The sequence below is a fragment of the Nycticebus coucang genome, chromosome 4, assembly GCF_027406575.1.
Source record: "Nycticebus coucang isolate mNycCou1 chromosome 4, mNycCou1.pri, whole genome shotgun sequence".
Classification (NCBI taxonomy): domain Eukaryota; kingdom Metazoa; phylum Chordata; class Mammalia; order Primates; family Lorisidae; genus Nycticebus; species Nycticebus coucang.
This window is the reverse complement of record NC_069783.1, coordinates 104,059,004-104,084,334: the sequence shown is the minus strand read 5'-3', so window position 1 is coordinate 104,084,334 and position 25,331 is coordinate 104,059,004. Positions and strand designations below refer to the sequence as shown.

General features: G+C 43.9%; 1 protein-coding gene across 2 annotated transcripts in view; it reads right to left on the bottom strand.

Moving 5' to 3' along the window:
* Positions 1 to 25,331, bottom strand: part of SH3RF3 (SH3 domain containing ring finger 3) — a 340,566-nt gene that overhangs the window by 50,168 nt on the left and 265,067 nt on the right. For both annotated transcript variants that reach the window (XM_053588118.1, XM_053588120.1), the window contains 2 exons: positions 15,379 to 15,549; positions 13,497 to 13,747 (listed from right to left, as the gene is read on the bottom strand). In XM_053588118.1, the coding sequence (XP_053444093.1) occupies positions 13,497 to 13,747; positions 15,379 to 15,549 (422 nt within the window). The remainder of the gene's footprint in view (positions 1 to 13,496; positions 13,748 to 15,378; positions 15,550 to 25,331) is intronic.

The window sequence follows — 25,331 nt, the reverse complement described above, 5'->3', positions numbered from 1 at the left end:
GACCCTATGTGGATACCCTTGATCGCCTTTTCTTCCCTAATTGCAATGGCTAAAACTTCCATTACAATGTTAAAGAGCAATGGAGACAATGGGCAACCTTGCCTGGTTCCTGATCTAAGTGGAAATGATTTCAATTTAACTCCATTCAATACGATATTGGCTGTGGGTTTGCTGTAGATGGCCTCTATTAGTTTAAGAAATGTCCCTTCTATACCAATTTTCTGAAGTGTTCTGATCATGAAGGGATGCTGGATATTATCAAAAGCTTTTTCTGTATCAATTGAGAGAATCATATGGTCCTTAATTTTTAGTTTGTTGTTTAGTGCTGAATTACATTTATAGATTTACGTATATTGAACCAGCCTTGAGAGTCTGGGATAAATCCCACTTGGTCATGGTGTGTAATTTTTTTGATGTGTTGTTGGATTCTGTTTGTTAGAATCTTATTGAGTATTTTGCATCAATATTCATTAGTGATATTGGTCTATAATTTTCTTTTCTTGTTGGGTCTTTCCCTGGTTTAGGGATCAAAGTGATGTTTGCTTCGTAGAATGTACTGGGTAATATTCCTTGTTTTTCTATATTTTGGAAGAGGTTTAGTAGTATAGGTACTAGTTCTTCTTTAAAGGTTTGGTAGAATTCTGACGTAAAGCCATCTAGTCCTGGGCTTTTCATTTTAGGGAGATTTTGTATAGTTGACGCTATTTCAGAACTTGATATAGGCTTGTTCAACATTTCCACTTCGTTCTGGCTAAGTCTTTGTAGGTGGCGTACTTCCACATATTGGTTGATTTCTTTCAGATTTTCATATTTTTGAGAATAAAGTTTCTTGTAATATTCATTAAGGAGTTTTTGAATTTCTGAGGGGTCTGTTGTTATTTCATCTTTACCAGTTCTGATTGATGAAATTAGAGATTTTACTCTTTTTTTCCTGGTTAGGCCAGAGGTTTATCTATTTTATTGACCTTTTCAAAAAACCAACTTTTGGATTTATTGATGTTGTATAATTCTTTTGTTTTCAATTTCATTTAATTCTGCTCTGATTTTGGTTATTTCTTTTCTTCTGCTGGGTTTGGGGTTGGAATGTTCTTCCTTTTCCAGTTGCTTGAGATGTCCCATTAAGTTATTAACTTCCTCTCTTTCCGTTTTCTTGAGGAAGGCTTGCAGTGCTATAAATTTCCCTCTTAGGACTGCCTTTGCAGTATCCCAGAGGTTCTGGTAATTAGTGTCTTCATTGTTGTTTTGTTCCAAAAATTTGTTGATTTCCTTCTTAATCTCGTCTATAACCCATCTATCCTTCAGCGTAAGGTTATTTAGCTTCCATGTTCTTGTATGGGTATGCAGGTTCCTGTTGTTATTGAGTTCAAGTTTTATTCCATGATGGTCTGTGAAGATTCAAGGAATAATTTCTATTTCTTTAAATTTGCTGAGGTTAGATTTGTGGCCTAGGATGTGGTCGATTTTGGAGTATGTTCCGTGGGCTGATGAAGAGACTATGTATTCAATTTTGTTGGGATGAAATGTTCTGTAGATGTCTGTTCCAGATGTTGCATGGTTAAGTTTAAATCTAAGATTTCTTTGCTTAGCTTCTTTTTGGAGGATCTATGTAGCACTGCTAAAGGGATGTTAAAATCTCCAGCTACTATGGAATTGGAGGAAATCAAGTTGCTCGTGTCTGTTAGAGTTTCTGTTATAAATTGAGCTGTGTTCTGGTTGGGTGCATAAATATTAATAATTGAGATCTCATCATATTGAGTATTACCTTTAACATATATGAAGTGTCCATCCTTATCCTTCCTTATTTTGGTTGGTTTAAAGCCTATTGCATCTGCGAATAGGATTGCAACACCTGCTTTTTTTCTGCTTTCCATTTGCCTGGAGTATAGATGACCATCCCTTCACCTTGAGTCTATATTTATCTTTTAATGTAAGATGCGATTCTTGTATGCAGTAGATATCTGGCTTGAGTTTTTGTATCCAGTCAGCCAACCTGTGCCTCTTTAGAGGACAATTTAAACCATTCACAATTGAGAATATTGATAAGCCTTCTGAGAGTCCAGTGGACATTTTTAATCCTTTTGCGACTGTGGAAGTTGGAATTTGATCAAAATTTTCTGGGTGGGTTTACTTTTGTGGTGGAGGGTTATGCTGGTCTTTATGGAGGATAGGTCTGAGGATATCCTGGAGAGCTGGTTTAGTTGTGACAAATTTCTTCAACATGTGAATGTCATTAAAGTATTTAATTTCTCGGTCATAAATGAAACTCAGTTTAGCTGGGTACAGGATCCTGGGTTGACAGTTATTTTGTTTTAGGAGATTAAAAGTCGATGACCATCCTCTTCTAGCTTGAAAGGTTTCAGCAGAGAGATCTGCAGTTATTCTAATATTCTACCCCTTGTAGGTGATGGTTTTCTTTCATCTGGCTGCTTTTAGAGTTTTCTCCTTTACATTAACTTTAGTGAAATTGATTATAATGTATCTGGGGGATGTCTTATTCGGGTTGAGTCATGCTGGAGTTCTGAAACTGTCAGCTATCTGAAATTCAGAATCTCTTGGCATGTCTTGAAAGTTCTCTTTCATAATCTCATGGAGAAGAGACTCTGTGCCTTGTGAAGCCACTTCATCACTTTCAGGGATCTGTATAAGATGAATATTGGTTTTCTTCGAATTATCCCAGAGCTCTCTGAGAGAGTGATCTGTTTTTGCCCTCCATTTCTCTTCCTCTCTGAGAGTTTGGGCGCGTTCAAAAGCTTTGTCTTCAATGTCAGAAATCCTGTCTTCTGCTTGCTCCATTCTGTTACTGAGGGATTCTACTGTGTTTCTCAGATCTTTGAGGGCTGCAACTTCTTGTCTCAATGTGTCAAAATCTTTGGTCATTTGGCCTTTGAATTCGTTGAATTCTTGAGACATCTTTTGGGTTACTGCTTGGAATTCTAATTCGATCTTATTTGCTATCCAGATTCTGAATTCAATTTCTGACATCTCAGCTATTTTTTGTGCATGGGATCTTTTGCTGTGTCTGCCCCATTGTACCTTGGGGGAGTTGATCTACTCTAATTATTCATATTGCCAGAGTTTTTCCTTTGATTTCATCTCATGATTGTTTTTCACCATTGCCTCTGGCCGTGCTCAGTGTCTCTCCAAGATTAGGCCCCGGGTGGATCACTCTATTGTTGCTGGATTTTTGTAGAGAGTGACCCTGTGTAGCTCTTCTGGGGCTGTCCCAGCCAGGGAGTTCTGGTTGTGGGAGCAGCTCCAGAGTGTGACACCCCTGGATCCAGCAACAGGGCGGGGGTGGTGCACATGGTTCTGGGATTGCCTGGTGCCCAGTCACTTTGGCACAGAGGGCCCAAGGCTCTAGCAGTCTCTGGCCAGGAGAAGGGCTCCACGCAGAGGCAGGGAGGGCTCCAGAGGGCACACAGCTACCAGAGTCCCTGGCCAGACCAGCAGGCAGTGTGGAGGCAGGGAGGGTATAGGAGAGAGGGTGTGGGGTTGCACGGCTCCTGGAGTTCCTGGTCAGGGTGTGGGGAGGCCCAGCAGGCAGGGTAGAGTATCCTGGCACAGCTGTTACCAGGTCCGGGTGAGTGGAGGTCCGGAAGGGTGCCAATCGCGGGTCCAGCGCAGCTCTTACCGGGGTCGGGAGGGTGCCGATCACGCAGCCCAGGGCAGCTCTTCTGGAGGTCAGGGAGGGTGCTGATCATAAGTCCCAGCGCAGCTCTTCAGGAGGTCCAGGAGGGTGCCGATCATGGGTCCCAGAGCAGCTCTAATAGAGGTGGGAGTGTGCCGATCGTGGGTCCCGGTGCAGGTCTTCTGGAGGTCCGGGAGGGTCCAGAGGAGTGTTTTAAGAGGTGTGGTGAGGATCACAAATTGTTTGTTTTATCCATAGCCTCCCAGCATTTCTCAAGCTCAGCATTACTGACATCTCAGTCATGTGACTTCTTGATTTTGGAAGCGCGCCTGTGCAGTGAGGACAGTAAACACCATCCCCGGCTTCTACCTGTTAGATAACAGTTGGTGCTTCCTGCTTTGTGACAACGAAAAATCTGATTTCTACTTTTTGATATTGTTAAATTTGGTATAGTTTTTAAAAGTGCCAGTTTCTAATTGTTCGTTTTCTGAGAGTTTTTTAAAATCTGGAATAGATGTTAAATTTTATCAAATATTTTTTCTGCATCTATTGAAATGATTATTTTTTTGTTTGTTAATAAGGTGAATTATGGCTTGGCGTCCATAGCTCAGTGAGTAGGGCACTGGCCACATACACCAAGGCTGGCTGATTCAAGCCCAGCCGGGGCCAGCTAAACAACAAGGACAACTGCAACAACAACAAGATGAACAAAATAGCTGGGTGTTGTGGCGGATGCCTATAGACATAACAACTTGGGAGGCTGAGGCAAGAGAATTGCTTAAGTCCAAGAGTTGGAGGTTGCTGTGAGCTGCGATTCCATGGCACTCTACCAAAGGTGAAATAGTGAGACTCTGTCTCAAAAACAAGGTGAATTACATTGAATGGTAAATGTTAATTTAACCCTGCATTTCTGGAATAAACCCTCTTTGACATGATGTACTAGCCTTGTTGTTTATTGGTGTGTTTGATTTGCTAAAATTTTGTTTAGAAGTTTTATAGCTATGTTTATGAAGGACATTAGTCTATACTCTTATTTACCTGTAATGTCTTTGTCCGGTATTAGGGTAATGTTGGCCTTATAGAAAGAGTTAGGAAGTATTATCTCTTCTTTTCAATTTTCTGAAAGCGTTTCTATAGAATTTCTAGAATTTGTTCCTTAGCTATTCTGTATAATTCACCAATAAAGTCATCTGGGCCTTGAGTTGTCTTTGTCTTTTAACTGCTAATTCCATTTCCTTGATAGATACAGGCCTATTTGCTTATTTATTTCTCCTAAAGTAAATCTAATAATATGACAATTTATTAATTTATATAATTTATTAATTAAATATAATATTAATGTATTAATTTTATTTAACATATTAATTTATATAATTAATTTTATTTTTAATTTAATTTTATTTTATTTAACATATTAATTTATATAATTTATTTTAATTTTAACATTAACAATTAACAATTAACATTAACAATTTTATTTAATGTATTAATTTATATAATTTATTTATTAAAATAATCTAAGATAATTTATGTCTTTCAAGGAATTTAATCGAATTTGTTGAGTTTATTGCTATAAAGATTTTAAAAATAATCCATCTTATCCTGTAGAATCTGAATGATGTCACTTCTACTATTCCTGACATTGATAATTTGTGTAGTTTTCCTTTTGTCTTTAACATTCTAGCTAGGGGTTTACAATTTTATTATTTATTTCCCCAACAGCCACGTTTTGGTTTCACTGATTTTCACTAATTGTTTTCTAAGTCATTGATTTCTTCTCTGATCTTTTCCCATTTCCTTTGTGATCCCTTTGATCTTTTTATTCTAGTTTCTTAATGTGATAGCTGAGGCCATTAATTTGACACTTTTCTTTTTTTCTAATACAGGTGGTTAGTGCTATAAATTTCTTCTTAGGTGCTGCTTTAGTGGCATGCCACAAATTTTGATTTGCAGTGTTTTCATTTTATTCAGCTCCAAATGCTTTCTGAAATCCCTTTTGATTTCATCCATGGGTTATTTTGAAGTGTGTCTTTTAGTTTTCAAATATTTGAGGATATCAAATGTTTGTTAATGTTTGCATTGTTGATTTCTTTTTTCTTTTTTTGTAGAGACAGAGTCTCACTTTATGGCCCTCGGTAGAGTGCTGTGGCCTCACACAGCTCACAGCAACCTCCAACTCCTGGACTTAAGCGATTCTCTTGCCTCAGCCTCCAAGTAGCTGGGACTACAAGCGCCCACCACAATGCCCGGCTATTTTTTGGTTTTTGCAGTTTGGCCGGGGCCGGGTTCGAACCCACCATCCTTGGTATATGGGGCCGGCGCCCTACCGACTGAGCCACAGGCGCCGCCCTGCATTGTTGATTTCTAATTCAACTCCACTGTGGTCCGAGGAATGTAGTTTGTGTCACTGGAATACTTTTATTATTTTATTTTTTAAAAAATGTATTGAGACAAACACTATGGCCCAGAATATGGTCTATTTTCTCATATGCTCTGTGTGCATTTGAAAAGAATGTACATTTTTCTGTTGTTGGTTGGAATGCTCTACAAATGTCAGCTAAGTCGAGTCAGTTATAGTGTTCTAAGTTCATATTTTTGCCAATTTTGTGTCTTCTTCTATCAATTATTGAGAGATCAAAATCTGACTATAATTACAGATTTGTCTATTTCTCTTTGCAGCTCTATCTGTAATTACTTATGTATTTTGAAGTTCTCTTATTCAGTGCATAAATATTTAGAATTATTATGGCCTTTTAATGAAATGACCCCTTTATCATTATGAAATTGGACTTTTCTATGCAGGATATTCTTTGTTATAAATTCTATTCCGTCTGATATTAAGATAACTATTACCACTTTCTTTTGATCAATGTTAGCATGGTACATTGTTCCTCATTATTGGCGGATTCTGCATTTGCAAATTCTCCTGTTGAGAAAATTAATATGCAATCCCCAAATTGATGCCTGTGGTGCTTTTGGTTATTTTCAGATGGATGCAGACTGGCAAAAAGTTTGAGTCACCTGACACCCAAATTTCCAGCAGAGGTTGAACAAGGACTCTGCCTTTCTGTTTTAGCTTTGCGCTGAGATGACAGGGGGATGCAGCCAGTAGCAGGCAGTGCAGTAGAATGAGCTCTGCCTCTGGGGTCAATTGAACAGGACACGAATCCCAACTCTGGCACATTAGAGGGGCAGGCACAGGCCAGTTACTTAACACTTCTCAACCTTGTTTTTCTCTTTAGAGAAATAAAGTAAATAAACTTTACTAGGATGAGATTGTAATTTATGTGAGATATGTTTACACACATACTCACAGTTTCACCTAGGAGCAATAGTTCAGTATTCACTAATTCAGTTTTCATGGTAACTTTATAGGACATAACTAGATGTAAAATATTAAAGCATGTTTCTTGTTTACAGCATAAAGTTGGTTTTTTGGTTGTTTATTTTTAATAATATCTGACAATTTCTTATTGTATTTGGGATTATTAGACCATTTACATTTAGTGTGATTATTTATATGAAAAAGTTTAAATCTATCATCCTGTGTTTTCTCTGTGACTCATTATTCTCTGTTCCCTTTCCCCTCTTTTTATGCTCTTTTGTATTAATTGAATTTTTTCATAATTCCATTTTATCTCCTTTGTGGTTATTTGCTGTAACTCTTTGTTTTCATATTTCATGGCTGGTTGACATCTTTAATTACACTTAGTTTCAAGTGATTTTATAAATCTTCACATGTGGTATAAGAGTCTTAAAATAGTTTATAGAACTTCATTTCTCCCCTTCCAACTTTTGTGTTTTTTATTATACATTTTACTTTTATATACGTTTTAAATCCCAAATTGCATTGTTTTGGTTTTTGTTTAGTAAGTTATAGTTTATAGATATTTAAACAAAACAATTTTATACTTTTATCTGTATAGTTACCATTTCTAGTACTCTTCATTCCTTTGTATGGACCTATATTTCCATCTGCTGTAACTTCCCTTCTTCCTAAAGAATTTTCTTTTACCTTTCTCATGGTGTGAATTTTATTAGTGACAAAACATTTTAGCCTCACTATGTTAAAATAATTCTTTATTTTGCTTTCCTTTAAAAGATATTTTTGCTGGACACAAAATGCTAGAGTGACAGATGTATTTATTTCAGTATTTCATTCAGTTATACCAGTGTCTTCTCACTTGAAGTGAGACAAAAAACGTACTGTCATCCTTATCGTTTTCTACCTTTATCTCTGGCTACTTTAAAATTTTCTTTTATTTAAGATTTTGAACAATTTGATTATGATTTACCTTGGTGTGGTTTTATTCATGTTTCCAGTGCTTGGGGTTCAACTGTCTTTATTTTTTCAAATAATTTTTCTGTCCTACCTCTTTCTCCTCTACATTGGGGGCTCCAATTATACATATATCAGGCTACTTTAAATTGTCCCATTGCTCACTGATGCTCTATTTTTCAAAAATTTCTTTTATCTCGCTCTCATTTTTCATAGTTTCTATTGCTATATCTTCAAGTTCTCTACTTTTTTTCTCTGGGAATATTTAATCTATTATTTCCATCTAGTATGTTCTTGATCTCACACACCATAGTTTTTATTTTTATAAGTTTGATTTGGATTTCTTTCTTTTTTGCAGTTTTTGGCCTGGGCTGGGTTTGAACCCCCCACCTCCGGCAAATGCAGCCGGAGCCCTACTCCTTTGAGCCACAGGCACTGTCCTCTTTTTAATGTTTTTTATGACGCCACTTTCTGAATATATGGAATGCACTATCTGTTTTAATGCCTTTTATTGCTAATTCTAACACCTATATCAGTTTGGGGTCAGTTTCAATTGACTCATTTATCTCTTAATTATTGGTCATATTTTCCTGCTCTTTTATATGTTTAGCAATTTTTTTATTGGATATCAGACACTGATAACTTTTATGGTTTTAAGTGCTGGGTATTTTTGTATTCCTACAAATATCCTTAAAGTTTGTGACAAAGTTAAATTAACTGGAAACAGTTTGACTCTTTGAGTCCTGCTTGTGAGACTTGTTAGGTGAAACTGGAACAGTACTCAGTCTGGGGATAACATTCCCCACTAATGAGGCAAGACTATTGTGTAGTAGTCTTTTGTAGACTACTCAGTGTCCTGTGAATTTTGAGACTTTGTCCAGTCTGGCTGGTGGGAACAGGCACTATTTCTAGCCTGTGTGTATTCTGGGCACTGTTAGTGCTAATCCTTTCTTTAGTTCTCTTCCTGCTTTTTGGTATTTTTTTCATGTTCATTCACATGCTGATTAGTTCTCAGCCCAATATTCCAGGAGAGCACTCTGCAACCTCTCTGTGCAGTGCTCTCCTCTGGGTCCCTGCTGTAGAAACTCCAGCCCTCTCTGTCACACAGATGCCCAGCTCCATGTCCTCACTGCAGGGGGCCTGCTGCTACCCACCCTGTGCCACAGCCTGCAACTTCTCTTATGGATCATAGTCCTTAGTTATCTAATGTCTAGTGTCTTGAAAACTTGTTTTATACATTTGTATTTCTTATACTTATTTCAGGTGGGAGGGTATTACTTGTCCTCATTACTTCAGCTTGGCCATAGCAGAAGTTTAGCTCCATCTCTTTAATATAAAAACACGACTATTTCTATTATTTAAAACCCTCTAAAACACACCACAGTCCTTCAGATAAAAACACAAATTCCTTGACATGGTCTAAAAGAGCCTTCAGAATCTGCCCCTGCTTACCTCTCAGCTTCACCACCATCCTCCTTTATTCTCCCGCCTGACCCTATTCCATGTACCAGGACTCTGCATGCTCAGAGGCCCCCACACGCTCCCCTTACCCCACCCACCACAGCATGCTGGGTTCCACTCATCTTCAGAGTCAAGGTAGAGTTCTCTTCTATAGAGAAGTGTCATCAACACACTAGACACTTCCTTTTTCCCGAGCCTTTGTTTCTTTATTCCAATTAAATAAAGTTACTCAAAATAAGGACTATGGTTTTCTTTACTGCCAGGCCTTTCCCCTTGCTGATTCCTTTGCCTGGAACTCCCTTTCCATTGTGTCTGCCTGGACAGTTTCTATTTGTCCTTTAAGATGCCAGGCACTATCGCCTCCTTTTGAAAACTTCCAGGCAAGAAGTTTTCCCTATCCCCTCTTTGACCCTCCTGCCCAGTCAGAATGAATCCTCCCTCCCCAATACCCTACCTAGGCCTCCTTGGCAGTGCTCTTCAGTTTCTACTGCAGAACTCTGGTTCTTCTCTGTATTTTCAGCCCTGAGCAGAGCAGAGTGCCTTGCTTGTATCTAGCTCTTTCTTGGTGGGTTTTATTTTTTGCTGATGAATACACAGCTGTGCTGGGCTCTTGCCCCTTTTAAGCACAGACACGAGTATGTGAGGAACCATGGCACTTTACAGGGGTGTTCTGCCCTTGGGAAAGAAGTTACATTAATCACGTAGAACAAATCATATTGGACGCTATGACCAATGCAATTAAACCTTTGTCAAACTGCCTGACTTTGGCGTGAGATAAGAACATTGATGAAACACCTCCCAACTGCTGGGGCTGGGTCTGCTGAAATGGGCAATTACTGCGGGAACAATCCATTACTCGCACTGTCATCAGTGTTTTCTCTCTCTAAATGCAGAATGAAGTGGAAAATGCTGCAGGAGCTCAGTGGCATTTAATTTACTGATATGGCTCGGTAGGAGCCACTCTTTAACCTGGCTGTGAGGCACTGGCAAGGGCTGGGATGCCCTGGGGGGCCTTTAACCATCCTATACCTCACTCTCCCCTGTGCAAAATTAAACTGCTGGAAGAGAGTGCTTGCCATGCCACCCCGGTTACCATGGTGACCAACCACTGAGACATAATGTTGCTGGCTCCAGCCACACCAATTTCTTTTGATGCTGCTTGTTATTCCATAGGGGGAGAAGAGACTGGCAAGGTTCCATTTCTTCTCTGAATTGTAATGTTTCTAGCAAGGCTTGGCATGGAAAGGCCCTTGCACTGGCTATTTTGTGTATTCTGATAACCCAGGGCCAGCACAAAATGGGAGCAGGGCTGCTCAACCTTTCTGTGTTGGGGTTCACATGGATCACACCTGCCCCCCTCCACCCTGGACCACTCCAGGGTGACTGGATGAGTTGTTTATAACCAGAGGGACCTGGCCTGGGACTTTAGCTCTCAAGCTCCTGTCCAGATGCTGCAGCAGCCAACGAGATCAGCATCATGGCTACCTCTGGCTGGTCAGGGAGCTCAGCTTTAGATCACCTGACCACTTGCCTATGACAGCGGCTGTGTCCTTGGCTAGAGACTTCCTATCAACACCAGTAGATAACTTAAACCATGCTGCCCATGTGGGTGGCCAGAGGTGACAGACTGGGGTGAAGGCCTGGCACAGATTATGTTGCTGCAGAACTCTGTAGTATGAGATACCTAATTCTTCCCCAGGGACCCCTAGGCCAAGGGTGCAGAGATGCAGAGCTCATTTTGGGCTAACTGTAGCAAAACAGAGACCTGGAAGACAAGGAGGAACTCAGAGAGGCTCTGTGGCAGGGTGTGCCCAGACCATCCACAAAGCGCTCCTAGTGCTGAACCGAGGTCGGGCACCAGGAACCCAAGGTCCATCCTTGCTGCCCCTGAAAAACTAGATGTTTCTTTCATCACTGTCTTCAGCCCAGTGATGGGCTGGGCACCTGGGCTTTGCAGGGCACCTCATGTTTTTGTCTTCTGAATGAAGGTTAGGAGCAGGACCCAGAGTGGGCTCCTTACCTGTACTGTGAGGACCAGAACTCATGATGATGGGGAGGCCCCCTGCAGGGAGTTGCTCCAAACCTGCCAGGGTGCCATATACTACAGGTGTGCCCACCATGCCTCAAGGCCACACGTCCAAGCCTAGTTCATCATCTCCCCCATAAACCAGTTCTGTTCCCTTCTGGAATCTCCTAAGCCAGGGGAAGTCACTGTTATCCTCCTAGTTGGCCAGTCCAGAAACCTGACACTGGATTGATTTCTTGGTCTCTCTGGGTACTGCCATCCAGCCTATCCCCAGTCTGTGGCCATTGTGCCTCCTATGCACCATGCATCTGTGCCAGTGCTGTCGCCCCTCCTGGGTATAGGCCCCTCACCACTGCTCACCTTTCCCAGGTGCCTGCAGTTGGCTTCCTGTCCTGCCAGGCTGCCCTACGCCAGCCCTTCTTCCATGCCATGCCCTGCTTATGGCAGGGAAAATGCTGTCTCCCTCAGTGAGTCCCTGCTGCATTTAAGAGAGAGTTCCACCCCCTAGATCCTTTGGTAACAATTTCTATTCACTTTTTGACTCTCATACATTGAATATTCTAGTAATTAATAATAATCACAGCAACCATGCATTGAGTACATACTAAGTGCCATGCTAGGTGGTCCTCACACAACCACCCTAAGGAGAAATGCCACTTATCTACTTATTTTACAGAAGGGAAAAGAGGCCACAGTTATAACAGCAGCCCCAGCACAAGATAAGAGTTGTGTCTGCCTCCAAGGGACAGGCCTTAGGCTGGCCTGTCTGTGGTGCTGTGACTGAATTGCTTGTGGCCTGTGAAGTGAAAATGTGCTTTCTCCGGCTTCTGCTCATCTCCTGCCTCACCTGCACCTGCTCCTGTCTCCTGACCCCTTAATACTTGCTGCTCACTATGGGAGCCACCCTGTCTGGGGAGCCCTGCCCGCTCCTTAGCCTTCAATGCAGGTGCCCTGCAGCTCTTGCACCAGGCAAGCCTTGCTTCCCTGGTGGTCAGTGGGTCAGTCAGTCCGTCCAGCAGCCCGCGAGCAGGGATGGTGTCTTGTTCCATGAGCAGGCACACAGGCTGGAGCGTACCAGACAAGAAGACTCTCGAGGTGGCTTACGTTCAGGGAGGGCTTTCCTGCAGGGGCACGGCAGGTCTTCTTGAACATGAGTGCCTGACTGGCTTCAGTGTGAGTGCATGTATGCCAACTTCCCAGGTGGCAGAAGGCTTTGAGTCAGAGGAGCCATGGCCTCTGCTGTTCTAAGCCTTTCCATACACGAGAGCTGCTTTCTGAAGCATTCCAAAGGGGCACCTTCTGGGTGGCCAGTCCAAAACACAGTGCCTTTTATTGTTCCAAAGACTTAATTATTTTTGCCCTTTAAGTCTCAGTTTGAGAACAGAGATTATTTCTGAAGGGATAGGATTGGGGTGGGGAAAGACCCTGCCCTGGGGCACTCTCACTGCAGCCTGGGATGCAGGCAGCATGGTTTTGGAAGGTTCATGCCATGGCCTCCCAGAGCCTCAGCTTCAGTGCTCCTTTACTAGGGTGATGCTAACATCCTAACTCAGATATGCTGACCTTCTTAATGCCTTTAAGGCCCATCCCACAATTTATTTGCTTCTCACACCATCCCAGGGGCAACCTGTTTTTCCTGTCATCATATCAGTAGATGGTGCACACCATCACTTTTGATCTCAGGACACTTTAGAAAGGGAGTACTCCGGACCTGATTTTCCCTCCAGCCCCATCCTGGGAGGTGTTGCCGTGGCTGGGAAACCCCACAGTGCCCAGCAGATATAAGGCCCATGTGGCTGGCCATGTTGTTCATGAGGGAAGCAACCTCATCAAGTCAGCATGGTCCACCTGCCATAATGCAATGTGTAATAAGTGTAATATTTAAAATGTGTAAATAAGTGTAATTGATTTCTGTTGTCAGGATAGGGTAATATAAGTCAAGCAAACTTCCTGGAGATCAGCAAAAGTTTATGATTATGATAGGCAACTATAACCTGTTCCACCAGGGAATACTGAAGGCCTGGGACAACACAGATCTCATGTCCCAGAAATCCCCTTGTTGATGTCACACAGGGGAGGTCCCTTTGAGTGTGCACACATACCTGTTGGGATGGTGCTCCGTGCTTGGCTGGCTGCTGGCTGAGCCACGTGCCGCAGACAGCTGCCTGTTGGGGGCGAGGCTGGGTGCTGGGTATGGGCTGGGGGTGTGGTGATGGGCAGGGCAGGCCTGGTGGCAGTGGCCGGGCTGCTAAGACTCCCGCCGCCTGGGTGCATTGTTGTGGTGATCCCTTTGGCCAGCGGAGATTCTCCAACCACATTATTCCGGGATGGCCCAGCCCCTCCTATGGGAACCCTAGGAAATAAAATATAATTACCTCTTGGCTCAGATGCTGCCACCCTAAGAAGCCACATGGGCCACTGGAAAAGGTTCTCACCATGGGCTGCAAGAGATGAGGGCCAACTGGTTCAGGGGACAAGGTCCTAATTCAATGCTTGCAGCTGGAGAGAAGAGCCCCTTATAAAACCTTCATGCTAACTCAATAATGCAAAATATTCAAGAAATAGCAAAAGCACCTTGAGAAGAAGAGGAATGATCCCAACCAATCAAATACTCTGACCCAGAGCTCCTGCCTTAATCATGTTAACAAATAGGTGTGTGTCTCCAAACACATCCAGAAAGAACAGATGATTCAGTCGTGTCTCATGAGGGCTGGGAAATGGTGGCAAGAGACGCCAGGTCCCTCTGGGCTTGGCCACTCCCTCTCATCTGCTGGCCACTGGGAAAGGGCACACAGAGCATGGCCTTCTTCTGACGGAGGGTCAGGGAGCTTGTAGTTCCATGCCAGAAATAGATGCCCTTTAGCCTCGAAGTTTCCAGATGAAACAGGAGGAATATAGCAACTGTGGACGGGCGGTCTTCCCCTTCCCTCCAGGTGCATCTGCACCATCCGCGCCCTGGCTGTGGAGTGTGAGGCACAGTAGGGTCTGGGGATGTGGAGGCTTCTGTGTGCTCAGTGCCAGGGTTTTGAGAATGTTTTCCGTTTGGTGAAGAGTTGGATAAATTCTTATTCCTGTCCCTTCAGGATCTCAATTCATGAGCCAACAGAAGCCACCGGTGGCAGAAACAGGCACTGTCCCCCACAGCCCAGGCCCCACCACGTCCCTGTGGTCTCCACTGGGGAGAAGCCCCCGCAGAACCAACTGAGGGAAGAAGGGCCCTCTAGGAGAGGCCTCACTGGCCATGGGGCAGGGACATCAATGTCCTTCCTCAGCCCTCAGAGCTGTGCTGAAATAAGCTTCTGGCAGCAGCCCTGTCACCAGACCAGCCCAAACCATGAATTTTAAAATCCCATTTGCTACCTCTTGAGCTCACTTTCACCTGAGGGGATTGTTTTTTAAGAACTAAATAAAGTGGACTTACAAATGACAGGTCACGATTTGTACGTAAAAGTGACAAGTTTAAGACAACAGATGTGGATGCACATCTGCCTCTCATTACCAGCACAAGTCCCTCTCCCTTGCTCCACTGGCAGGTCGGCAAGGACGTCCTCCGTCTCGGCTAGTCCTGTTAGTGCACAGTCTCACTGTCCCAGGCAACTCTGGGACAACACTGCAGACGCACCCACCACACACATGCATACACGCTGTGCTCGCAGTACATACATGCATGAACACACACTGTCCTTACAAGCACACTTGAGGACCTACTCTCTGGTGACTTTCTTGTCCCCTATCCTCCTGCTCCTGTCCTGCCCTGGTGGCCAATGTCTACTGAGGGGAAGCCAAGCAGCCTCAGCTGAGAAGGTGAATCTCTGGCCCAGAGATACTGAGCCAATGGGAACCCGGCCTGGCCCTGCCCCACGGGTGGCCTTGCTGTCTTCTGGACTGGGTGATTCCAGGTGACCCAGCCCCCAGGGCCAGCAGTGGTAGCAACGTTAGGAGAGTGTAGGCCTTACTCCCTCCCTGCCCAGGCTACCCCCTCACCTGGAGACAGGCGTCACATAGTTTCCGGGGAACACCCCGGAGACCCCAGTCCGCAGGGATGCCCCCTTGAACCAGCCATCCTGACACTTCTCGAGGACGCGGTACATCTCACCCTTGTGCAGCTCCAGCTCATCACTCTTCTGGGGCCTGTAGGCATAAAGTGCCAGGTACCTGTGGGCAGAGGACGGCCTGGTCAGCATGGCATTGCCCGGGGAGCGCTGGAGCTCATCTTAGGATGAATCCTCCCTAAAGAGTCACTGGGGAGGGGACATAGTTTACAGAGACTCACAATCCTCCCCGTCTCACTCTGAGACACTCAGGAGCTGCCCAGCAGGGGAAGGATGAAGCCAGCACCCCACATACCTAGGACGATCCCACCTGCTCATGGGACAGAAGGGAAGGCAGCACAGTGAGGCAATGTGGCTGTAAGACCCTCGAGGACCCTCAAAATGGCATCTGAGGGGTCAGGTCTTTGGGCCTCACAACTGTTTTCTATTCTTCGCCCTGTCTAAAGTCTGATGCTCTGACCCAGAGGAATCTTAGAGAAAAGCAAGTATGAGCTAAGCCAGTCCTGGGCTAGGTTTTCTCCTTTCATCTAACCTGGCCTGGTTTTCCTGCCTGGCTTTCCCAACCAATCTGATCTGGGAGAGACCATGGAGGCTCTTTTAAGGGAAAGGTGCTCTACCTAGTTAAGGGACTCCTGGTTGCACACTTCCACGGTACACGTATTTGTACCATGATTAATTATTTGACTTCTGCTTTTCTTTTAGTCTTATTTGCCCATGAGGAAACAACAAACTTAGTGATGAGAGCCACTCTTAAAAAATGCCTCAGGATATCTGGATATTGATAAGGACTTAGAAGCACTTGCAAAAGTGCTCTGCTACTGTGGGGATTCGGGAAAGGTCAGTTTTAAACCCTTGGAGAGAACTGATCAGATAAATATACAATGCCCACAGGGTTCAACCAGAAAAGACAGTGAGGGCATCAGTCCAACAAAGGACCAAGGTGAATTCTGAGGAGTGTCACGTGTGGGCTGCGTCGACATGCTGTGGGCATGTTGCCTGGGCCAGGGCTGCCGGCTCCTACGGGCTTGTGCACAACAGCAGGGCTTTGGGGGCAGGGGGTGCCTCACAGATACCCCAGAATACCTTCCTGACATGGGAGGGGCCTTTTTAGCAGGTAAAATTAGAAATGGGATGTGGCTAACCAGATTTCAAGCAGGAAGAAAATAGGCCCAATGAGGAATATTCTAGAACAGAATGAGAGCCTTACAGAGACTAGAAGTTTCTTGGCCTGGAAGTGAGACCTGTCTCGCCTTTCCAGTGATCCTAATCCTTCACAGCAGGGCCCCCTGATTTCCCTGGGGGGTGGTGGTGGTGGTGCCTGTTTACTCCCTTTGTTTATCGGGGCCCCCTACCGCCTTCCTGTGGGGGCTTCCTGGGGGGATGTTGCTGCTCCTTTCTCCCTCTCCCCATCTGAAAAGATGAACACTGACAATTGGGAGTGACTCTGGGCTTCAGGGAGGATAAATGCAGCCATCAAGAGAAGACCCTCCCTCCCTCCTGACCTACTTGATGGTCCATATTTTCAATGCTATCCTCCAGGTGACAAATAAAGAAAACTCAAGTGTAATTCTATCTTGGCATTTGCCGACTCTCAAGAGCACACCCATGGCCACAGAGGAAATAGTACAATTGGAAGAGAAGGTGGAAACTGCACTTCCTCAGAGCATGTGGGGAGTCCCTCTGGTGTAGGCCCAGGCAGAGAAGGTGAAAAAGGAGAGTCCAGGGGTCAGCTGGGGCTTGTGACAAAGATCCCTGAGGCTGTGTGCTGCCCTCAGGAAATATAATCGATGCATACATCCTCCTGCAGTTTGCCTGGTTCCGTCCACACCTGGGACCGCTCTGATCCTCTGAGGTGGGTCATCAGGCAAGGCCCTGTTCTGCCCTCTGTCCTGCGCCCAGTGCCCAGGTGGAGCTGGACGTGGCCTGTCCTTCTGTAGACACTTCCACAGCTGGCTCTGAGCTGCTGCCCCTGCCCAGGCAGGGCTGGTCCTTGCCCTGCTTCCTCCTCCTGCTGGACACTTCTCCTGTGGTCACCCAGTGCTCTGGCCGTTCCCACAGGTCCCCTCACGCTGGCCTCACCCCCAGCGATGCACATGGGGCCTCTCCTTTGTTAAGGCCCTTGGGCTTCTGGGCTCTGGTTCATTGAGGACGTGATCCAGGTTTCTCCTCCACGCACAGAAGCCCCAAGAGGGTCACCCCTGAGCACAGGGAGGTTAAATGGCTTCCTCCCAATCTCAAGTACCAGAATTCCCACCACTTCATCAGCTGTCCCGCGCACACTATCTCTCAGGGCTCTGCTGCTGACTGGTCTAGCACCTCCTGAGGGCCAAGGGGGCCTCCCTGCAGTGTGCCTCAGGGCCTCTACATGTCCCTGGAGGGAGCTTTCCCCACATTGTGCTCTGTGAGGGCCACGGGGGCTACCTGTCTGCTCACAGCTGTCTCCTCAGGACCTGGGGTAGTGTCTGCCATGTGATGGATAAATATTTGTTGAAAGAAAGATTAAGCAGGGGCTCTGGATCTCAGGCTGTGATTGCTGAGGGAGGAAGTGTGTGACGCATGTGTGTGTGTTGTACGGCCTGTGTATGCTGTATAACGAGTGTGTGTGATGTATGTGGCTCTTGGCATACACATGTGCATGCACCATACACCCCCATTACACACTTCTGTGGACACAAGTCCTGCTTTCCATCATGGTGCTGTTTCCTGGAGCGGGGAGGAGCTGCTCCAAGCCATCTACTACATGGTGCCATCCAGAGAGGGGACAGAGAGCTAAGCAGCCTCAGAGGGTCCTGCCCACATGTGGGCTCACCACAGAGTGGCATCAAGTAACTTCTAACTTCCTCAGCTGGGAATTCATGTTCCAGACTTAAAAAACAAAGCAAAGCAAGCAGCTGTGATGACACCCCACACCCATTTGAGTTATTGAGCAGGCACAGAAAATTGGGAATGAGTTGGTTCTTATTTACTCGATATTTTAGCATCTCATGTCATTTAATGGGACAAGGACTTCGTGCTTACTTCTCACCATAAAAGGAGAGTTTCCATCCTTTCTGTCAACATAAAAATGAAGATTCTTTTATTGGAGGTCTTGAGTCATTTCAGAACCTTTCAGTCAGAAAAGGAGTCTTTCAAAATTCCATTTTTATTTGAATAAACACATGATACCTAATGAAATAATAAAGGCAGGAAAATGGGAAACCAAAAGATGAACTTGGCCGAGCATCTGCTGCCCAATTTGTCCCACTTGAACTGAGTGTGCCAGCCGACACTGCTAGGGAGCAGGGCATCAACCAGGCCCACGTCCCTCATAGCCTTTGGCACAGGATCTGCTGAGGGTCAATGTGCTTAGGTTTGCAACAGAGATAGACCTGGATTTTATGCTACATTAGCCTCTTCTCACAGGAAGTCTAGGTTCTAAAAGTAGGAAGTTCAGGTACTTTATTAGATGCCCATTGATACAGACCCCCTCAAAGCTGAGCACAGGAAATGTGCATCCTTTCCAGATGCCATCACTCTGAGAGATGACAGCCCCCTTTCTCCAAGCACTGTCATCAGCCTCATAACTTTCTCTGTGTCCTTATTTATAAGGTGTTGCTGCCTGGGGTGGCACCAGGACAGCAAAGCAGAGCTGTGCTCCTGTCGCAGGTACTGGGCTGCCACGTGAGGCAGGAGGACAGGAACCAACCATGCCACATGCCAGCCACTCACACATCTTGTCCAGGCTCCACATGAACTCTGAGGTTTCACAGCTGCAGAAACTAAGGCTGAGAAAGATGGAGAGTCTGTCCATGTTCATGCATACTCAGAGGCAGGGATACTTTGCAATGCTGGGACCTGTCAGTCAGCCTGGGGATGCAGCTGGGGCACTATTAGATGGTGCAGGCCCTGCTGAGAGGTGGCCTGGGTGAGGCTGGGATCTGGAGTCAGTGACACCTCCCTGTCTCTGTAAGCACAGACCCAGCATGGCTCACAGTGTAGGGAGGTGCCACACTTATCTGCACCAATGCACCAGGGCACTTGGCCTTTTCATTTTTATTTTAAATGTGTTCTGTAATCCTTCCTCTGGTTTCAATATTCCAAGTTAGACGTAGGTTGCTGGGGAACCAGATTGTACCTTGCAAAATCTCTTCCCTGTCTATTTTTTTTCCTTTTGGGATCCACAGCAGGGAAACCAAAAGCAGATGGATCTGTCAGGTCTGTTTCTGTGCCTGGTGGCCTCCTGAGTGGCTCTCGGCTTGACCTGGAGGGGGGCACTGGACGGGTGGGAAGTTGTCATCTGCACCCGCTTTCTTCTCACAGTGACTCAAGAGAAAGCCCAGATGGACCAACTGAAGACTAGTTTGTACTCCAGGCACAGACTGGTCCCTTCCTAGCCTACCACCATCTCCTGTGCTGCTAGGTTCCAGGGTCAGAGTGGCAGTCACCACAGCATCCCATTATCCCCTCTTTCCCTTGATGCCCCTGGTCTCTTGGCTGAGGCGGATGACATCCCCAGGGCTCAGTGCTGCCAGGCGGCATCACTGGGTGTATGCTCAGGCCCGTGCGAGACAGGAGAACCAGGTGGCATCTGCCAGTCACAGGGCTCTCATGGCCTCTGGGTCACACACTCACTTTCCATTTGCTTCAAAACACCTTGGCAACATGACGCACCCATGTTGTTGTGCTCCAGGTGGTGTCCATAATGCAATGACGCCTGCTGGGCAGCCCTCCAAGCTCAGACATGAACTCTGCACATTCTCCCAGGTTGTCACTAAATACCTTGTTTAACACAATGGTACGATTTAAGGCTCAGATCCCCGCAGGCTGGTTGGGCTTCCATGTCAGTTAGAAAAGAGAGCCTCCCATTGGCAGGTGGAGAACAGGTAGTAGTGGCCCCTGTAGGAGTACACCAGGCACAAGTCAGGGGTACCGACTTGTCAGGTCAGTGGCTGGGATAACCCAGCCAGTCATCACAAGTGTCCATTTCACATGCAGCCCGTTGGTTGGAAATATCTGAACGCAGCCTTGCTCACCTATATTACTTATTTCTATAGCATGATCTTTCCTCACTACTAATTGTCTATAGTATTTCCCTTCCACTGTGTTCCCGGAGTGCATCAAAGTATTTTAATGCTTTCACTACTTAATTCTCTTTCTCCTCTAATTGATGGCTCATTCATGTTCCTTCTAAAATAAGTAAAAGGTTCTTTCCCATTCCTCCTGCAAGACGTCCTGCCTCTGCTTTGCTTCTTGCCAGAGCCTCACCAGCTCAGGTTAGGGAAACATGTGGCCACTCTTTGACTCTTCCACTCAAAGGATGTAGCCCGATGGCAGCCAGGTGCTGCAGCAGGTGGAGAGTCACGCACTCTGAGAATGCTCAGGGGACTTGGACCTGGGGGAGACAGGCAGCAAGGGTGCTTTCAGGGCCTGTGCTGTAAGTTCTCCAGAAGGGCAGGGGCAGGACCGGGAGCGTGGCAGCCAACAGTGGACATAGACACTCAAGAGTATGGGAGCCACTCTTCCCTGATGCCAACAACATGGCCTGGGCACCCTGGCCAGGAGAAACCACTTAGGCTTCCTGGTGTCTTCTGAATTCCAAAGAAGCCAAAGGCAGCCTTGCTAGTTGAGATGGGTTCTACTGGGCAGAATGCTGGGACGACATGACTGTGAGCCAGCCCAGGGGCTACTGTCCTTCCCACACCAAACATCTGAGATACTTGCATGTGGGAGCTGGAGTGCAGGGACACCGTAGGGTGCTCCTGGACCAGTGGCATTAGCCTCATCTGGAACTTGTAGGAGATGCAGACTGGAGCCTCACATTGGAACTCCTGGGAAAGACCCAGCAATAAAGGGAACATTGCAATATTCCAGACCACCCTAATAAAGGGAATACTGCAATAGAGTCACACAAAATTTTTAGTTTCCCAGTGTATATAAAAGTTATGTCTGTACTTTACTGTAGCCTATTAAGTGTGCAATAGCATTGCATCTCAAAAATGCCACAACACACATACTTTAATTTAAAAATAATATATTGCTGGCCAGGCATGATAGCCCATGCTTATAATCCTAGCACCCTGGGAGGCTGAGGCAGGTAGGTTGCTTGAGCTCAGCAGTTTGAGACCAGCCTGAGCAAGAGCAAGATCCTGTCTCTACTAAAAATAGAAGAATGAGCTAGGCGTTGTGGTGGGTGCCTGTAGTCCCAGCTACTTGGGAGGCTGAGGCAAGGGGATTGCCTGAGCCCAAGAGTTTGAGGTTGCTGTGAGCTAGGACACCACAGCATCCTACCTAGGGCACAGAATAAGACTCTGTCTCAAATACACACACACACATATTGCTAATGATAATCTGAGCTTTCAGCATGCTATAATCCTTTTTCTGGTCAAGGGTCTTGCCTTGATGTTGACTGTGCTGATGTTGATGACTGTTGTGGTGGCTGTGGCAATTTCTTGAAATAAGACAATAAAGTTTGCTGCATGGATGGACTCTTTCTTTCATGAGAAATTTCTCCGCAGCATGTGAAGCTGTTTGATAACCACAGCAGAAATTCTTTCCAAATTGTAGTCAATCCTTTCAAATCCTGCTGCTGCTTTATTAACTAAATTTGTATAATATTATAAATCTTTTGTTGTCACTTCCACAAGGGTCACAGTGTGTTCCCAGGAATAGATTCTATTTCAGTTAAGTATTGAAATATTATCTTAGGATAAGTAATATTTCTTTGCTTATTCTAAGAAGCAACTCGTTATCAATTCAAGTTTGATCATCAGATTGCAGCAATTCAATCATATCTTCAGACTCTACTTCCAATTCTAATTCTCTTGCTATTTGTATCACATCTGTAGTTTCTTTCTTCACTGAGGTCTTAAACCCCTTACAGTCATCCATGAGGGTTAGAATTTATGTTCATATTTTGACTTCTTCCCATAAATCACCAATGTTCTTAATGCCATCTAGAATGGTGAATACATTTAGAAGGGTTTCGATTTACTTTGCCAAGATCCATCAGAGGAATTACCGTCTGTGATAGTTACAGTTTTACAGATTGTATTTATTAATAAGACTTGCAAGTTGAAATTATTCTTTGATCCCTGGGCTGCAGAATGGATGTTTTGTTCGCAGGCAGGAAAATACCATTAATCTCCTTGTGAATCTCCATCAGCGCTCTTGCGTGACCAGGTGCATTGTCAATGAGCAGTAATATTTTGAAAGGAATCTTTTTTTTCCTGAGAAGTAGATCTCAACAGAGGGCTTAAAATATTCAGTAAGCCATACTGTAAACAGATGTGGTGTCATCCAGGCTTCAATACTCCATTTATAGAGCACGGAGTAGATTTAATTTAATTCTAAAGGGCCCTATGATTATCAGAATGGTAAGTAAGCATTGGAATAAATTTAAAGTCACTGGCTGCATTAGCTCCTAACAAGAGACAAAGCTTGGCCTTTGAAGTTTTGAAGCCACGCATTGACTTTTCTTCTTTAGCTGCAAAATTCCTGGATGCCGTCTTCTTCTAATATCAGGCTGCCTCACTTACATGGAAGATATCTGTAATTTAACTATATCTTCTGGATAAATTGTTGCATCTTCTCCATCAGCACTCACTGCTTCATCTTGCATTTTTATGTTATGGAGATGGTTTCTTTCCTTAAAGCTGAACCAACCTCCTTCTTAATATCTTCATTGACCCACCAGTCATTCAGAATCATATAGGTTACCTTCTATGTGTTTATATATTTTCCAGTGTTCCTCTTGTTACTCATTTCTAGTTTTGTTTCATTGTGGTCAGAGAAAATACTTGGTATGATTTCAATTTTTATGAAAATTTTAAAGACTTGTATAACCTAAGATATAGTCTAACATTGAGAATGATCCATGAGCTAAAGGGAAGAACATCTATTCTGCAGGTGCTGGATAAAACCTTCTGTAACTATCTATTAGATCCATTGTAAGTTAAGTCCAATTTTCTTTGTTGATTTTCTGTCTGGATGATCTGTCTAAAGCAGAAAGGGGAGTGTTGAGGTCTCCAACCATTACTGTATTGGGTTTATATCTCCCTTTAGCTTTGATAATATTTGCCTTATATGTCTGTATGCTCCAGTGTTAGGTGCATATACATTTAGAATTATTATATCTTCTTGATGAATTGACACCTTTATCATTACACAATGATAATGTGTAATGCTTTGCACACAATGCTTTGTTTCTTTTTACTATTTTTGTCTTTGTATCTATTGCATCTTATAGAAGTGTAGCTACTCCTATTCTTTTTTTGGTTTCTGTTTGCATGGAATATCTTTTTCCATCCCTTTATTTTCAGTCTATATGTGTCTTTATAGGTGAAGTGAGTTTCTTGAAAACATATAGTTGACTCTTAATTTTTTTTTTATCCATTCAGCCATCCTATCTATGTCTTTTGATTAGAGAGTTTAGTCCATTAGCATTTAATGTTATTATTGATAGGTAAGGACTTACTAGTGCCATGCCATTTTTTTATTTCTGGTTGTTTTGTGGTTCTCCCTTCCTTCCTTCCTTCCTATTTTCTCTGGTAGTGTGTTTTAATTTCTTGCTTTTAATTTTTTGTGTAAGATTTTTGATTTGAAGTTACCATGAAGCTTGCAGAAAACATTTTATAACCAATTATTTTAAACATATGACAACTCTGCTTATAAACAAGCAAAGAGAAATCTAACAGAAACTCTACCCATTTAACTCCACCTCCACTCGTTTTTCAACTTTTTTTTGTTTCCAACCATATCTTTTTATACTATCTTTCAAAAAGTTGTTAGTTATATTTGATTTTTACAGTATAGTATTTCCACTTTTTTTAAAAAATTAAGTCATAGCTGTGTACATTAATGCGATCATGGGATACCATACACTGGTTTTATAGACCGTTTGACACATTTTCATCACACTGGTTAACATAGCCTTCCTGGCATTTTCTTAGTTATTGCATTAAGACATTTATATTCTACATTTACTAAGTTTCACATGTACCCTTGTAAAAGCTTTTGATAATATCCAGCATCCCTTCATGATCAGAACACTTCAGAAAATTGGTATAGAAGGGACATTTCTTAAACTGATAGAGGCCATCTACAGCAAACCCACAGCCAATATTGTATTGAATGGAGTTAAATTGAAATCATTTCCACTCAGATCAGGAATCAGACAAGGCTGCCCATTGTCTCCACTGCTCTTTAATATTGTAATGGAAGTTTTAGTCATCGCAATTAGGGAAGAAAAGGTGATCAAGGGTATCCATATAGGGTCAGAAGAGATCAAACTTTCGCTCTTCGCAGATGATATGACTATATCTGGAAAACTACAAAACTCTTAGAAGTGATCAAGGAATACAGCAGCATCTCAGGTTACAAAACATTCATAAATCGGTAGCCTTTATATATACCAACAATAGTCAAGCTGAAAAAACAGTTAAGGACTCTATTCCATTCATAGGAGTGCCAAAGAAGATGAAATACTTGGGAGTTTATCTAACAAAGGACTTGAAAGATCTCTATAAAGAGAACTATGAAACTCTAAGAAAAGAAATAGCTGAAAATGTTAACAAATGGAAAAACATACCATGCTCATGGCTGGGAAGAATCAACATTGTTAAAATGTCCGTACTACCCAAAGCAATATACAATTTTAATGCAATCCCTATTAAAGCTCCACTGTCTTACTTTACAGATCTTGAAAAAATAATACTTCGTTTTATATGGAATCAGGAAAATCCTCGAATAGCCAAGACATTACTCAGAAATAAAAACAAAGCAGGAGGAATCACGCTACCAGACCTCAGACTATACTATAAATCGATAGTGATCAAAACAGCATGGTACTGGCACAAAAACAGAGAAGTAGATGTCTGGGACAGAATAGAGAACTAAGAGATGAAACCA